This window comes from Scyliorhinus canicula, chromosome 3 (assembly GCF_902713615.1).
Source record: "Scyliorhinus canicula chromosome 3, sScyCan1.1, whole genome shotgun sequence".
Lineage (NCBI taxonomy): Eukaryota > Metazoa > Chordata > Chondrichthyes > Carcharhiniformes > Scyliorhinidae > Scyliorhinus > Scyliorhinus canicula.
Window position 1 is genome coordinate 1,774,364 of NC_052148.1, and position 17,253 is coordinate 1,791,616.

Below are 17,253 nucleotides of genomic sequence, written 5' to 3' on the forward strand. Positions count from 1 at the left end.
AAACAAACACGCAAAAATTAACATACATATTTACAGGTAAGCATCTTCGTAGTAGTAACTGCGCCCCCCCCCCCCCCCCCCCCCCCCTCAACATGTTTATTTAGCTTGGTTTTGGGCCTTAGCTAGCCATCGAACCCCCGTAACGAACCTGTAGCCCCCCCCCCCCTCCCGCTACCTTCCCCCGACTATTCTTCCTCTTGTACATTGGCCACAAATAGGTCCCGGAACAGTTGCATGAATGGCTCCCACGTTCTGTGGAAGCCGTCGTCCGACCCTCGGATGGCAAATTTGATTTTCTCCATTTGGAGAGATTCCGAGAGGTCGGACAGCCAGTCCGCAGCTCTGGGCGGTGCTGCTGACCGCCAGCCAAACAGGATTCTACGGCGGGCGATCAGGGAGGCAAAGGCAAGGGCATCCGCCCTCCTCCCCAGGAATAGATCTGGCTGTTCTGAAACCCCGAAGACCGCCACTATCGGGCATGGCTCCACCCTCACTCCCACCACTTTGGACATTACCTCGAAGAAGGCTGTCCAGTACTCCACGAGTCTGGGGCAAGACCAGAACATGTGGGCGTGGTTGGCCGGGCCTCTTTGGCACCGTTCACATCTGTCTTCCACCTCCGGGAAGAACCTACTCATACGGGTTCTTGTTAAGTGGGCTCTATGTACCACTTTTAGTTGCGTCAGGCTGAGCCTTGCGCACGTGGAGGTGGAGTTGACCCTATGCAGTGCTTCGCTCCAGAGTCCCCACCCGATCTCCATCCCCAGGTCGTCCTCCCATTTCCTCCTTGTTGCGTCCAGTACGGTGTCGTCCCTATCTACCAGTCGGTCATACATGTCACTACAGTTCCCTTTCTCTAGGATACTTGCGTCCAGTAGGTCTTCCAGTAGTGTCTGTCGTGGCGGTTGTGGGTACGTCCTTGTCTCCTTTCGTAGGACGTTTTTGAGCTGCAGGTACCGTAGCTCGTTCCCCCCAGCTAGCTGAAATTTCTCTGTCAGTTCGTCCAGTGTTGCGATCCTGTCGTCCGTGTATAGGTCCCTGACTGTCAGTGTCCCCCCGTCCTGCCTCCACCTTTTGAAGGTGGCGTCGGTCAGTGCTGGTTTGAACCTATGGTTGTTGTTCGACATTTTGGTCAGGCCAAGTTGCTGCCGCAGTTGGTTCCAGGATTGGAGGGTGGCTGTCACCACTGGGCTGCTGGAGTGTTTTTTGGGTGGGGATGGGAGTGCTGCCGTGGCGAGGGCCCGGAGGGAGGTTCCCATGCAGGAGGCCTCCTCCGCACGCACCCACTCAGCTTCTGGCTCCTGGATCCATCCCCTTACTCGCTCGGCTGTTGCTGCCCAGTGGTAGAATTGTAGATTCGGGAGGGCTAACCCTCCCCTGGTTTTTGTTTTTTGTAAGACCTTCTTTGGGATCCTAGCATTTTTACCCCCCCATACGAACGCCATGATGAGTTTGTCCAGCGCTTTGAAAAAGGCCTTGGGGATGTAGATCGGAATGGATCTAAACAGGAAGAGGAACCTGGGCAGTACGTTCATTTTGATCGTCTGAACTCTCCCCGCGAGGGAGAGCGGGAGTGTGTTCCATCTTTGCAGGTCCTTTTTAACTTCCTCCGTCAGGCTGGTGAGGTTCCATTTGTGGATCCCTTTCCAGTCATGGGCTATTTGGATCCCCAGGTAGCGGAATTTATGTCGGGCTTTTTTGAACGGCAGCCCCTTTAGTGCTGCCCCCCCCCCCCCCCCCCTTGCGGGTGTAATGGGAAGATCTCACTTTTGCTCATGTTGAGTTTGTAGCCCGAGAAGGCTCCAAACTCTTTCAGGAGCGCGATGATTCCGTCCATGCTGCTTTGTGGGTCCGAGATATAGAGGAGCAGATCATCCGCATAGAGTGAGACTCTGTGCTCTCTACCTCCCCTTCGGATCCCCCTCCAATTTTTTGCTGCCCTGAGCGCGATTGCTAGCGGTTCGATTGCTAGTGCGAACAGCAGCGGGGACAGTGGGCATCCTTGTCTGGTGCCCCTGTGCAGCTGGAAGTATTGGGAGTTGGTATTGTTGGTCTGTACACTCGCCATGGGAGCGTTGTACAGGAGCTTTACCCAAGCGGTGAACCCTGTTCCAAGCCCGAACCGCTCCAGTACCTCTATGAGGTATATCCATTCGACTCTGTCGAAGGCCTTTTCTGCGTCCAGGGAGACGATCACCTCTTGTGTTCTCTCCCCGGAGGGGGTCATTATCACGTTCAGCAGGCGCCTGATGTTCGCGGTCAGCTGTCTACCTTTGACAAAGCCCGTCTGGTCCTCTGTGACCACCTCAGGTACACAGTCTTCTAGCCTTTTGGCTAGGATTTTGGCCAGTATTTTGGCGTCTGCATTCAGCAGAGATATGGGTCTGTATGACCCACATTCCGTTGGGTCTTTGTCTTTCTTAGGTATCAGCGAGATTGAGGCCTGTGCTAACGTGGGTGGCAACGTGGCCCTAGCTAGCGAGTCTGTGAACATCTCCCGCATGTGCGGGGCCAGCGCTGTCGCAAATTTTTTGTAGAAGTCCGCCGGGAATCCGTCCGGTCCCGGCGCCTTCCCCGCCTGCATGGAGCTAATGCTCTCCATGATCTCTCCCAGTGCTAGTGGTGCTTCCAGATCCCGTTTTCTGCCCTCTCCCACAACTGGTATGTTCAGTCCGTCAAGAAACCGGTTCATCCCAGCCTTCCCCGTTGGGGGCTCTGAGGTGTACAGCTCTTGGTAGAAGGCCTTGAAGGTTTTGTTAATCTTCTCTGGTTCTGTTTCCAACGTGCCTCTGGTATCTCTGATTTGCGCAATTTCTCTGCTGGCTGCCTGCTTTCTCAGCTGGTGGGCCAACAGGCGGCTGGCTTTGTCTCCGTGTTCGTATAGGGCCCCGCGTGCCTGGCGGAGTTGGTGTACTGCTTTCCTGGTGGAGAGCAGGTCAAAGTTCCTTTGTAATTCTTTTCTCTCCGCCAGGAGTTCTACAGTCGGGGCCTCGGAGTATTTATGGTCTACCTCCAGTATGGAGTCGACCAGCTTCTGCCTAGCCACCCTTTCCTCCCTATCTCTTTGCGCTTTGTAGGCTATGATTTCCCCTCTTAGTACGGCCTTAAGCGCTTCCCAGAACGTGGAGGGTGAGACCTCCCCGTTTTGGTTGATCTCAGTGTACTCCGCTATGGCCTGCGCTATCCTTTCGCTGAAGGCCTTGTCAGCTAGTAAGGCACCGTCCAACCTCCATTTGGGGCGCTGGGCCCTTCCCGTCTCTAGCCGCACATCCATGTAGTGTGGAGCGTGGTCTGATATCACAATTGCGGAGTATTCCACCTTGTCTATCTCTGGAAGCACCGTTTTCCCCACCACAAAGAAGTCAATTCTGGTGTACACGTTGTGTACTGGGGAGAAGAAAGAGAATTCTTTCTCCCCCGGGTGGGCGAATCTCCAGGGGTCTACTGCTCCCATCTGCTCCATATAGTGGCTGAGTTCCCTTGCCATGTTTGAGGTTTTCCCCGTTCTGGGGTTTGATCTGTCCGTCGTTGGGTCCTGTACACAGTTGAAGTCCCCCCCCATGATTAGTCGGTGCGTCGCTATGTCCGGGATTTCTGCCATGGTCTTTTGGATGAAGCTCGTGTCGTCCCAGTTGGGCGCGTACACGTTAACTAGAACTACCGGCGCCCCATCCAGGGCCCCGCTGACCATGACATACCGTCCCCCTGGGTCCGTAACCGTCTTTGTCGCCCTAAACATTGTCCTCTTGCCAATCAGGATCGCCACCCCCCTGGCCCTTGCCCCATAACAGGAATGATAGGTTTGTCCCACCCAGCCCTTTCTTACCCGCAGTTGGTCCTGCTCCCTCAAGTGCGTCTCTTGGAGGAAGACTATGTCGGCCCTCATGTTTCTAAGGTGGGTGAGGACTCTAGATCTCTTCACTGGGCCGTTAAGTCCCCTTACGTTCCAGGTGACTATTCTGGTGGGGGGCTTCTGCCCCCTTGCTCCTGTGGGGTTAACCATATTTGTCCGGTGGACGCGCCCCTGCCCTCTGGGGTTTCCCTATGTTAGGGGGCCGTCCAGGATGTCCACTATCACTGCTCTCCCCATGCGGTCGGGTCCCTGCGCTCCGGGGTTCCCCCTTGTCCCGGGGACACCCGCCATGGCCGTCCACTTTGTGTCCGCCACGCGGGTAGTCCCCTGCACTCCGGGGGGCCCCTTCACCCACAGACCGTACTGGGTGGGTGCTTGCAGCAGTTCCCTGTTTCCATATACCTTCTTAACAGCCCTATTAACCTGGGAGGCAACTTTCAGGGATTTATGTACCTGGATGCCGAGATCTCTCTGTTCATCTACACTACCAAGAATCTTGCCATTAGCCCAGTACTCTGCATTCCTGTTACTCCTTCCAAAGTGAACCACCTCACACTTTTCCGCATTAAACTCCATCTGCCACCTCTCAGCCCAGCTCTGCAGCTTATCTATGTCCCTCTGTATCCTATAACATCCTTCAGCACTATCCACAACTCCACCGACCTTCGTGTCATCTGCAAATTTACTAACCCATCCTTCTACACCCTCTTCCAGGTCATTTATAAAAATGACAAACAGCAGTGGCCCCAAAACAGATCCTTGTGGTACACCACTAGTAACTGAACTCCAGGATGAACATTTGCCATCAACCACCACCCTCTGTCTTCTTTCAGCTAGCCAATTACTGATCCAAACCGCTAAATCACCTTCAATTCCATACTTCCTTATTTTCTGCAATAGCCTACCGTGGGGAACCTTATCAAACGCCTTACTGAAATCCATATACACCACATCAACAGCTTTACCCTGATCCACCTGTTTGGTCACCTTCTCAAAAAACTCAATAAGGTTTGTGAGGCATGACCTACCCTTCACAAAACCGTGTTGACTATCGCTAATCAACTTGTTCTTTTCAAGATGATTATAAACCCTATCTCTTGTAACCTTTTCCAACATTTACCCACAACCGAAGTAAGGCTCACAGGTCTATAATTACCAGGGTTGTCTCTACTCCCCTTCTTGAACAAGGGGATAACATTTACTATCCTCCAGTCTTCCGGCACTATTCCTGTCGACAAAGACGACATAAAGATCAAGGACAAAGGCTCTGCAATCTCTTCCCTGGCTTCCCAGAGAATCCTAGGATAAATCCCATCTGGCCCAGGGGACTTATCTATTTTGACATTTTCCAAAATTGCTAACACCTCCTCCTTTTGAACCTCAATTCCATCTAGCCTAGTCGACTGAACCTGAGTGTTCTCGACAACATTGTCTTTCTCCAGTGTAAACACTGACGAAAAATATCCATTTAACGCTTCCCCTACCTCCTCTGATTCCAAACACAACTTTCCACTACTATCCTTGATTGGCCCTAATCTTACTCGAGTCATTCTTTTGTTCCTGATATACCTATAGAAAGCCTTAGGGTTTTCCTTGATCCTATCCGCCAACGACTTTTCGTGTCCTCTCCTCGCTCTTCTTAACTCTCCCTTTAGGTCCTTCCTGGCTAACTTGTAACTCTCAAGTGCCCTAACTGAGCCTTCATGTCTCATCCTAACATAAGCCTTCTTCTTCCTCTTGACAAGTGCTTCAACTTCCTTAGTAAACCAAGCATCTTCCCTACTACCGAAGTTAAGCTCACTGGCCTATAATTTCCTGCTTTCTGCCTACCTCCTTTTTTAAACAGTGGCGTCACGTTTGCTAATTTCCAATCCACCGGGACCACCCCAGAGTCTAGTTAATTTCGGTAAATTATCACTAGTGCATTTGCAATTTCCCTAGCCATCTCTTTTAGCACTCTGGGATGCATTCCATCAGGGCCAGGAGACTTGTCTACCTTTAGCCCCATTAGCTTGCCCATCACTCCCTCCTTAGTGATAACAATCCTCTCAAGGTCCTCACCTGTCATAGCCTCACTTCTATCAGTCGCTGGCATGTTATTTGTGTCTTCCACTGTGAAGACCGACCCAAAAAACCTGTTCAGTTCCTCAGCCATTTCCTCATTTCCCATTATTAAAACTCCCTTCTCATCCTCTAAAGGACCAATATTTACCTTAGCCACTCTTTTTTGTTTTATATATTTGTAAAAACTTTTACTGTCTGTTTTTATATTCTGAGCAAGTTTACTCTCATACTCTATCTTACTCTTCTTTATAGCTTTTTAGTAGCTTTCTGTTGCCTCCTAAAGATTTCCCAGTCCTCTAATCTCCCAGCAATCTTTGCCACTTTATATGCTTTTTCCTTCAATTTGATACTCTCCCTTATTTCCTTAGATATCCACGGTCGATTTTCCCTCTTTCTACCGTCCTTCCTTTTTGTTGGTATAAACCTTTGCTGAGCACTGTGAAAAATCGCTTGGAAGGTTCTCCACTGTTCCTCAACTGTTCCACCATAAAGTCTTAGCTCCCAGTCTACCTTAGCTAGTTCTTCTCTCGTCCCCTTGTAATCTCCTTTGTTTAAACACAAAACACTAATATTTGATTTTACGCCCCTATTCAAAAAGGGAGAGGGGCAAAAAGTACACCAGTGAGCTTGATCTCTGTGGTGAGGAAGTTGCTGGAATCAATCATTAAGGAGGAGATAAGACCATAAGACATAGGAGCAGAATTAGGCCACTTGGCCCATCGAATCTGCTCCGCCATTCAATCATGACTGATATTTTTTCTCATCCCAATTCTCCTGCCTTCTCCCCAATACCCCGATCCCCTTATTAATCAAGAACCTATTTATCTCTATCTTAAAGACACTCAATGATTTGTGGTAAAGACACAGCCTTCTGCGGTAAAGAGTTCCACAGATTCACCACCCTCTGGCCAAATAAATTCCTCCTCATCTCTGTTTTAAAGGATCGTCCTTTTAGTCTGAGATTGTTTCCTCTGGTTCTAGTTTTTCCTACAAGTGGAAACATCCGCTGCACGTCCACTCTATCCAGGTCTCGCAGGTATCTGACCATTTGGAAAAACAAAGCTCAATCCACAATTGTCAGTATTGTTTTGATAAAGGGTAAGTCACGTTTGACAAACTTGCTTGAGTTCTTTGAGGATATAACCAGCAAAGTGGATAATGGGGAACCTGTGGATGTGGTATATCTAGACTTCCAGGTGTTTGACAAGGTGCTGCATAAAAGACTGATCCAGAAGGTGAATCACAGGGGTTTGGGGGTGGAGTACGAGATTGGATTGAGGATTGGCTGTCTGACAGAAAGCAGAGTGTTGGGATAAAAGGACCTTTCTCTGGCTAGCGAACTAAGTAGCGGGGTGCCACAGGGGTCAGTCCTCGGACCTCAACTGTTTACAATCTATATAAATGATCTGCAGCAGGGATAGTGTAACATTGCTAAATTTGCAGATGATACTAAAGTATGTGGGAAAGCAGACAGATAAAGATTTTACAGACGGGTATAGATAGAGTCACAGAGTCCTCAATGTTTACAGAATGGAAACAGGCCCTTCGGCCCAGCTGGTCCATGCTGCCTAGTTTCTATCACCAAGCTAGTCCCACTTGTCTGCATTTGGCCTATATCCTCCATGCCCACCCTGCCCATGTAACTGTAACTTTTTTAAAGGAAAAAATTGTACCCACCTCTCCCACTGCCTCTGGCAGCCCGTTCCAGACACTCACTACCCTCTGTGTGAAGAAATTTCCCCTCTGGTCTCTTTTGTATCTCTCCTCTGTCACCTTAAACCTGTGCCATCTAGTTCTGGCCTGCTTCACCTTTGGGAAAAGATGTTGCCTATCTACCTTATCGATGCTCCTCATTATTTTATAGACCTCTATACGTTCACCCCTAAGCCTCCGATGCTCCAGGGAAAAAAGTCCCAGCCTATCCAGCCTCTCCTTATAGCTCAGACCATCAAGTCCTGGTAGCATCTTCGTAAATCTCTTCTGCATTCTTTCTAGTTTAACAATATCCTTCCTATAATAGGCTGACCAGAGCTGAACACAGTATTCCATGTGTGGTCTAACCAATGTCTTGTACAACTTCAACAAGACGTCCCAACTCCTGTATTCAATATTCTGACCAATAAAACCCAGCATGCTGAATGCCTTCTTCACCACCCTGTCCACCTGTGATTCCACCTTCAAGGAGCTATGAACCTGTATTCCGAGATCTCTTTGTTCTGTAACTGTCCCCAACTCCCTACCATTAACTGAGTCGGTCTGGCCCTGATTTGATCGCCTAAAATGCATCACCTCACATTTATCCAAATTAAACTCCATCTGCCATTCATCGACCCACTGGCCCAATTGGTCAAGATCCTGTTGCAATCTTATATAACTTTCTTCACTGACTACTTTGCCACCAATCTTGGTGTCATCTGCAAACTTACTAACCATGCCTCCTACATTCTCATCCAAATCATTAATATATATCACAAATAACAGTGGTAAATAGGCTTGGAGATTGGGCCAAAATTTGGCACATGGAGTTAAATGTGAGGTTATCGATTTTGGCCAAAAAAATAGAAAGGCAAATTATTCTCTAAATGAAAAGCAGATTCAAGATGTGCCTGGGTAGAGGGATCTGGGTGTCTTTGTTCATGAAGCACAGGAGGTCGGTATGCAGGTACAGCATGTCATTGAAAAGGCAAATGGAATGTTTGCGTTTATTGCAAAAGGACTGGAGTGTAAAAGTAGAGAAATGTTGTTACAATTGTATAGGGTGTTGGTGAGACCACATCTGGAGTATTCTGTCCAGTTTTGGTCTCCTTATTTGAGGAAGGATGTCAGGATGTGGAGATGCCGGCCTCATAGTGATTCACCTGAGGAAGGAGCTGTGCTCCGAAAGCGAGTGTTTCGAAACAAACCTGTCTTTAACCTGGTGTTGTAAAACTGTGCCCACCCCAGTCCAACACCGGCATCTCCACATCGTGGCTACCATCGACACTGCAAACTTCCGGCTTAAAGTGGAGAGGATCTCCAAGAAGATCGCGCATATACACACTGACATTGGGTGGAATTCTCTCCCCCCATGCCGGGTGGGAGAATCGCTGGGGCGCCGAGCGAGTTCCGCCACGCCGCCCTGGCACCCGCATGCGATTCTCCCACCCTTCCCAAACCGGCGCGGCGAGATTCACGGCTGGCCACTCGGAGAATCGCCGCTCGCCGTTTGTAACAGGCGAGCGGCGATTCTCCGGCCCGGATGGGTCGAGCGGCCTGCCCAACACGACAGGTTCCTGCCGGCAGCAACCAGGTGTGTGCCTTTGTTTCAGAAGGACCGCAGGGAAAAACCTGGGAACTATAGACCGGTTATCCTAACGTCTGCGGTGGGTAAGTTAAGAAGGTATTCTGAGGGACAGGATCTGCAGGCATTTAGAGAGGCAAGGACTAATTAAGGAAAGTCAGCATGGCTTTGTGGATGGAAAATCATGTCATAGCCACAGCCCAGCTCCACCCACACAATGACATCACTGAAGCCATGTGATAAGACAAAACCTTTCTTAAAGGGACACTCCCGTGACAATATAATGTGAACAGTTGGCGCCCTAGCACAGATCCTGCGGCACCCCACTTATCAGTGCCTGCCAATTAGAAAAAGACCCATTTATCCAACCTTTTGACTCCTGTCCGCTAACCAGCTTTCTATACATCTCCAAACACTACACATAATCCCATGCATTTTAACCACAGATTAATCTGCTATGTGAGGCCTTATTGAAAGCCTTCTTAAAGTCTAAATAAATCACATCCACCGGTTCCCTCTGGTCAACTCTACTAGTTACATAGAGTCACAGTGTCATAGAGATTTCCAGCATACGCGGACCCGCGCCGACAGTACAGGGCCGGCTTTCGCCGCCATGCTGTCCGCTGTCCCCCTGATGGCTGCTGAATCACTGGGCCAGGAGGCCCTTTGACGCTGGCACGCAACACTCCGATGTTTATGCCAGCCTCACCACTTGGCCGGCATTTCGGAGAATATAGGCAATATAGACTTAGTGGTACAACTTTGAGGAGAGTACGGCAGCAGAGGGACCTCGGGATTCAAATGCATCATTCTCTGAAGGTGGCCAGACAAGTTGAAACAGTTGTTGAGAAGGCTTATAGCATCCTTGGGTTTATAAATAGGGGCGTAGAGTACAAAAGCAAGGAAGTGATGCTGCACCTCTACACATCATGGGTCAGACCACATTTGGAGTATGTGTTCAGTACTGGGCATCTTATTTAAAGAAGGATGTTAAATTCCTGGAGAGAGTGCAGAGGAGATTTACTAGAATGATCCCAGGAATGAGGAATTTTAGACACAAGGAAAGATTGGAGAAATTGGGCTTGTTCTCCTTGGAGCAGAGAAGATTAAGAGGCGACCTTACTGAGGTGTTCAAAATTCTGAACAAATTTGACAGGGTAATTAAGGCTATTCTGTTTCCACTAGTTGGTATGTCAATGACTAGGGGGGGGTCACAATTTCAAGATGGTTAGCAAGAGATCTCGGAGTGAGATGAGGAGAAACGTCTTTACTCAGAGAGTTGTTGGGGTTTGGAATGTGCTGCCTGGGAGAGAGGTGGGGGTGGATTCCATAGGAGGTTTCAAAGGAGAGCTGGATATATATTTGAAAGTGATGAATTTAGAGGGCTATGGAGATAGGACTGGGAAATTGAACTAGCTAGGCAGCTCTTTTGGGAGCCGATGCAGACACGATGGGCCAAATGGCCTCCTGTTGTGCTGTAAATAACAAACAAAGAAATAACAAAGAAGGCATTCAATAATTGTATTAAACTCAAGGCCAGCTAAGCTACTGCTCCCCTCTTTTTATTGTCGAACTCTCTACTTAAACACACAAAAGACATACACATGTAGAGGGAGGAAGAGGGGAAAAATAAAAGAGGATTAACTAAGATGGAAGGTGACTGCCCGTGCTTTGGATGTTGAAGTTGTTTTTTTTCAGCTGATTGTCCTTTCAGGACGCGGAGTGATAGAGAATTACTGGATGGCTCACGAGGATCTTCGAGGACATTGAGTCTGATGCCCCAGACTCTGGGATTCCTTCTGGGGAGTCACTTTCACTTTTATTAACCTGGACCTTCACTCAGAAGATCCGACTCAGGCCTGTGTAACTCTTCTTAGTTTTCAAATCCACCAGAATTTCCCTGAGCTTTATTGAGGAAAAACAGAGTTTCCCTTATGGAATTTTAAAGAAGGTTTATTTAAGCAACTGATACTTCTCGCAGCTGTTGCTGGATTGAACTTCTTTGCAGTTCAATCTGACTGCTGTGCTAAACCAGCCCCAATTTTATGTTCGTAATTAATAACAATTCTTGCTGTGTGTGTTTAGCTGGTTTAGCACACTGGGCTAAATCGCTGGCTTTTAAAGCAGACCAAGGCAGGCCAGCAGCACGGTTCAATTCCCGTACCAGCCTCCCCGAACAGGCGCTGGAATGTGGCGACTAGGGGCTGTTTACAGTAACTTCATTGAAGCCTACTCGTGACAATAAGCAATTTTCATTCATTCATTTCATTATACAAATGTTAACTAAATTCTTCAAATGAAGCTTGTTTTTTTGATTAAAAACGCCTAAGATGTTCTGTTGAATAACACTTGAAAAGCATGATGTGGAGATGCCGGCGTTGGACTGGGGTGAGCACAGTAAGAAGTCTTACAACACCAGGTTAAAGTCCAACAGGTTTGTTTCAAACACGAGCTTTCGGAGCACGGCTCCTTCTGTGGCGGCTCCTTCACGGCTCACCTGAAGAAGGAGCCGTGCTCCGAAAGCTCGTGTTTGAAACAAACCTGTTGTACTTGAAAAGCAGGCTTTTCTGTTCATCCGAGCCAAATTCAACAAAACGTTATAGGTCAGGTTAACTCCATAATATACTTTGGAGTTTTTTTAAACCTTGGCCGAGAACAATATATTAATTATATGGATTAGGGAACTAAATGTATTATCTCCAAATTTGCAGATGATACAAAGTTGTGTGGGAGGGTGAGCTGTGAGGAGGATGCAGAGATGCTTCAATGGGATTTGGACAGGCTGAGTGAGTGGGTACATGCATCGCAGGTTCAGTATAATGTGGATAAATGTGAGGTTATCCGCTTCAGCAGCAAAAATAGGAAGACAGATTATTATTTGAATGGGTGTAAATTGTGAGAGGCGGATACTCAGCGAGACCTTGGTGTCTTCGCGTATCAGTTGCCGAAAGTAAGCGCACAGGTACAGCAGGCAGTAAAGAAGGCAAATGGTGTTTTGGCCTTCATAGCGAGAGGACTTGAGTATAGGAATAGAGATGTTTTGCTGCAATTGTAAAGGGTATTGGTGAGGTCACACCTGGAGTATTGTGTGTATTTTTGGTGTCCTTATCTGAGGAAGGATGTTCTTGCTATGGAGGGAGTGCCAAGGAACCAAATTTGATCCCGGCACCGGGTCCAACTCTGCATGGAGTTTGCACATTCTCCCCGTGTCTACGTGGGTCTCACCCACACAACCCAAAGATGTGCAGGGTAGGTGGATTGGCTACGCTAAATCACCCCTTAATTGGAAAAAAAGAATTGGGTACTCTAAATTTATTTTTAAAAAGGAGATAGCTCTACTAAATTTCTTGTCTCTCTGGCAAAACACTCAGTAGGCTACACGGCAATGAGGGGGTAGGGAATCTCTTGGTCTGATGCATAGACAATTATCTGGGTGGACCAACCAGACTTTTCCTGTTCATAGGTTCACATTGGAAAATAAATGACAGGGTTGTGCTGAAAGAGGAGAGACCTGTTCTCATTGAATGAGGCAACCAGCACCGTTCTTTGCTGTCATTCGATGATACTAGTTCAAAGATATGTTTGTTGAATATCAATTGAATGCACCAATCTATCAAATATCAATATTCTAGACACATATCCACTAATAATCTCCATTGATCCTTCAACCTGCCAAATGAACACACCAACCTATTTGAGTTAAACACAAAGCACTATCCTTACCCGGTTTGGGTGTTGAGTATACTCAGGTACGGTGTGTCTGCCTCTGCACCTAATCTCTCTCGATTTGAGGTATTCCGGTCTATACACCAAGTGGTACACTTGTCCATCTTTCTCAACATGCTCAATAACATAACTCTGGTTAGTGAGAATAATTAGAGCACTGAAAGCAACAGAACAGAAAGGGTGAAGGTCGGACAGATTGTAATTTTTTACAAAAATGACTCCAAAGAGGCCATTGCTAACTTTGTATGTCCAATAAGAAGCTCATTGATTGGAAGCACAAATGAATGCTTTGAAGTGTTCTCACAAACCCACATCTTAAATGATCATAAAGTCAAAGACAGTGGCAAGCAACAAACACATTTATTAACATAAAATATTCCAATAAATCTTGTACGTTATTTGTGGATTTGTCTGGGACTGTGTTTAGCCATATCAATGAACACATTGAGGCAGTGTGCCTATTCAGTGCAGTGAGAAGTGGCTGTATGTTCTCGAAAGGATCAAGAAGGTCTGGAAATAATCCAGGTTCAGGTTTGTTCCAGGAAGTCTAGCTTTGCAATGTAACAGAATTTTTCTGCACCCATTATAAAACCTCAGAAGGGGCTCAGAAGGCCTGGTATATGTGGAGGATGACATGCCCACTGAGATGATTCATACTGCCTTGAAAGAGACCAAATCTAAGACAGCAGGAATCCAAGTCTAAGGAAAGGGTCTGGAGTTTGGCTCATTATTTAAGGTACTGTTTTCAACTCCCATTGGCCGTTACAGAGACTTGAGAACATTATCTAGGGTGACAGTGCATAGGTATTATTCTGTTCAAATATGTTCAAGAATTCAATTTTTTTTTTTTCACAGTTCGTGCTCACCTGAGTCCGGAACATATACTTGCAGCAACTTGTGATCCAGAGAATCCTCTCACTGTCCCTTCATAATAACAGCGATTCTATCGAGAGAACATACAAGGTGGCATTTTAATACTCCCCATTAATCGGGGAAAACTCTCTACTGGTCGCAGTTGTACTGAGCACAAAGGAAAATGGTTGTAGCTGTTCGTCAATCATCTCAGCTACAGGGTATCATTGCAGGAGTTCCTCAGTGTAGTGCCCTCAGCCCAACCAATGTCAGCTGCAGGGTATCATTGCAGGAGTTCCTCAGTGTAGTGCCCTCAGCCCAACCAATGTCAGCTGCAGGGTATCATTGCAGGAATTCCTCAGTGTAGTGCCCTCAGCCCAACCAATGTCAGCTGCAGGGTATCATTGCAGGAGTTCCTCAGTATAGTGCCCTCAGCCCAACCAATGTCAGCTGCAGGGTATCATTGCAGGAGTTCCTCAGTGTAGTGCCCTCAGCCCAACCAATGTCAGCTGCAGGGTATCATTGCAGGAGTTCCTCAGTGTAGTGCCCTCAGCCCAACCAATGTCAGCTGCAGGGTATCATTGCAGGAGTTCCTCAGTGTAGTGCCCTCAGCCCAACCAATGTCAGCTGCTTCCTCCCACCACAAAATCATAACCGGGATGTTTGCTTAGGATGACACAATGTTCAATATCATTCACGACTCGGATGGTATTGCAGCAGTTCAAACACAGTATCATGAACATTTCATCACAGAAAATGGTTCATCTTCGAGGACTAGGCAGTGGGATCAAATTTGGTTGTAGAACCAGGGGCAGCACGGTAACACAAGTGGATAGCACTTCACAGCGCCAGGGTCCCAGGTTCGATTCCCCACTGGGTCACTATCTGTGTGGAGTCTGCACGTTCTCCCCGTGTCTGCATGGGTTTCCTCCGGGTGCTCCGGTTTCCTCCCACAGTCCAAAGACGTGTAGGTTAAGTGGATTGGCCATGATAAATTGCCCTTAGTGACCAAAGGAGAGGTTATTGGGTTACGGGGATAGGGTGGAAGTGAGGGCTTAAGTGGGTCGATGCAGACTCAATGGGCCGAATGGCCTCCTTCTGCACTGTATGTTCTATGTTCTAACTTTAGTTAGGCTGAATTTGGAATATAGTGTTCAATTCTGGGCGCCACACCACCAGAAGGATGTGGAGACTTTGGAGAAGGTACAGAAAAGATTTACCAGGATGTTGCCTGGTATGCAGGGCATTAGTTATGAGGAGAGGTTGGAGAAACTTGGTTTGTTCTCACTGGAACCACGCAGGTTGAGAGGCGACCTGATAAAAGTCTACAACATTATGAAAGGCATAGACAGAGTGGATAGTCAGAAGCTTTTCCCCAGGGTGAAAGAGTCAATTCCTAGGGAGCATAGGTTTAAGGTGCAAGAGACAGGGTTTAGAGGAGATGTACGAGGTAAGTTTTTTACACAGAGGGTGGTGGAAGCCTGGAACTCGCTGCCGGAGGAGGTGGTGGGAGCCTGGAACTCGCTGCCGGAGGAGGAGGTGGAAGCCTGGAACTCGCTGCCGGAGGAGGTGGTGGAAGCCTGGAACTCGCTGCCGGAGGAGGTGGTTGAAGCCTGGAACTCGCTGCCGGAGGAGGTGGTTGAAGCCTGGAACTCGCTGCCGGAGGAGGTGGTGGAAGCCTGGAACTCGCTGCCGGAGGAGATGGTGGGAGCCTGGAACTCGCTGCCGGAGGAGGTGGTGGAAGCCTGGAACTCGCTGCCGGAGGAGGTGAGGGCTGGAACTCGCTGCCGGAGGAGGTGGTGGAAGCCTGGAACTCGCTGCCGGAGGAGGTGGTGGAAGCCTGGAACTCGCTGCCGGAGGAGGTGGTGGAAGCCTGGAACTCGCTGCCGGAGGAGGTGGTGGAAGCCTGGAACTCGCTGCCGGAGGAGGTGGTTGAAGCCTGGAACTCGCTGCCGGAGGAGGTGGTGGAAGCCTGGAACTCGCTGCCGGAGGAGGTGGTGGAAGCCTGGAACTCGCTGCCGGAGGAGGTGGTGGAAGCCTGGAACTCGCTGCCGGAGGAGGTGGTGGAAGCCTGGAACTCGCTGCCGGAGGAGGTGGTGGAAGCCTGGAACTCGCTGCCGGAGGAGGTGGTGGAAGCCTGGAACTCGCTGCCGGAGGAGGTGGTGGAAGCCTGGAACTCGCTGCCGGAGGAGGATGGTGGAAGCCTGGAACTCGCTGCCGGAGGAGGTGGTGGAGCCTGGAACTCGCTGCCGGAGGAGGTGGTGGAAGCCTGGAACTCGCTGCCGGAGGAGGTGGTGGGAGCCTGGAACTCGCTGCCGGAGGAGGTGGTGGAAGCCTGGAACTCGCTGCCGGAAGAGGTGGTGGAAGCCTGGAACTCGCTGCCGGAGGAGATGGTGGGAGCCTGGAACTCGCTGCCGGAGGAGGTGGTGGAAGCCTGGAACTCGCTGCCGGAGGAGGTGGTGGAAGCCTGGAACTCGCTGCCGGAGGAGGTGGTGGAAGCCTGGAACTCGCTGCCGGAGGAGGTGGTGGGAGCCTGGAACTCGCTGCCGGAGGAGGTAGTGGGTGCCTGGAACTCGCTGCCGGAGGAGGTGGTGGGAGCCTGGAACTCGCTGCCGGAGGAGGTGGTGGAAGCAGGGACGATAGTGATGTTTAAGGGGCATTTTGACAAATACATGAATAGGATGGGAATAGAGTCCCCGGAAGGGTAGGGGGCCCGTCCAGACGGGCAGGTTTGGAGGGCCAAAGGGCCCGTTCCTGTGCTGTAATTTTCATGAAGAATATGTGTATTAAAAATAGTGTTTCTGAAAGGGTAAATGCAGAAAGCTGATTGCAGCTTTCCGAAAACTGTGTATGAATGTTGGTTTAGATTTTGCTTTGAGAAAAAGGACTTTATGGTTTAAAGTCCACAGCCAGAAGCTCTTTGGGAAATAATTCTCATCGAGTCATTGTTGTTTACAGCATGGAAACAGGCCATTCGGCCCAGCTTGTCTATGCCACCCAATTTCTATCACTAAGCTAGTCCCACTTGCCCATATTTGGTCCATATCCCTCCCTTCTTTTGGTGGGTGTGTCCAGAACCAAGGGTCACAGTTTGAGGATTCAGGGTAAACATAAACTCACAGTCTGGGGCGGGCCCCTGGTGTCCTGTCAAGTGGTCACCAGCAAATTCATTGGGAACCCCTCCTGAAACCTCACTGGCAGAAAGCCAGAGACGCTTCCAGAAAGGCATGAAGCGAGGGAGAGGGGGAGTAAGGTGCCCAAGACCCCTCAGGAGCAAAGACGTGGTGTGGGAGGTGACCTTGATTATCCAGAAGACTGGCGAGACTCAGCTTCGTGACGATGGACCACAGAGACTTGGGAATCGGACACACCATTCAACCAAACCACCTTTACAGGTAGTAGAATCGAATCTTGAGTATCTCTTGCACTGATGTGGGTTAATTTAATGGTTCATATTGCGTTTGTTCAGTAAAGTTGG

The 17,253-nt window shown here is 48.9% G+C and overlaps 1 protein-coding gene across 2 annotated transcripts in view; it reads right to left on the reverse strand.

Moving 5' to 3' along the window:
- LOC119963785 (disintegrin and metalloproteinase domain-containing protein 12-like) overlaps nucleotides 1-17,253 on the reverse strand; it is a 247,970-nt gene that overhangs the window by 165,881 nt on the left and 64,836 nt on the right. For both annotated transcript variants that reach the window (XM_038793069.1, XM_038793070.1), the window contains exons 5-6: nucleotides 13,790-13,866; nucleotides 12,921-13,080 (exon numbers count right to left, since the gene is read on the reverse strand). In XM_038793069.1, the coding sequence (XP_038648997.1) occupies nucleotides 12,921-13,080; nucleotides 13,790-13,866 (237 nt within the window). The remainder of the gene's footprint in view (nucleotides 1-12,920; nucleotides 13,081-13,789; nucleotides 13,867-17,253) is intronic.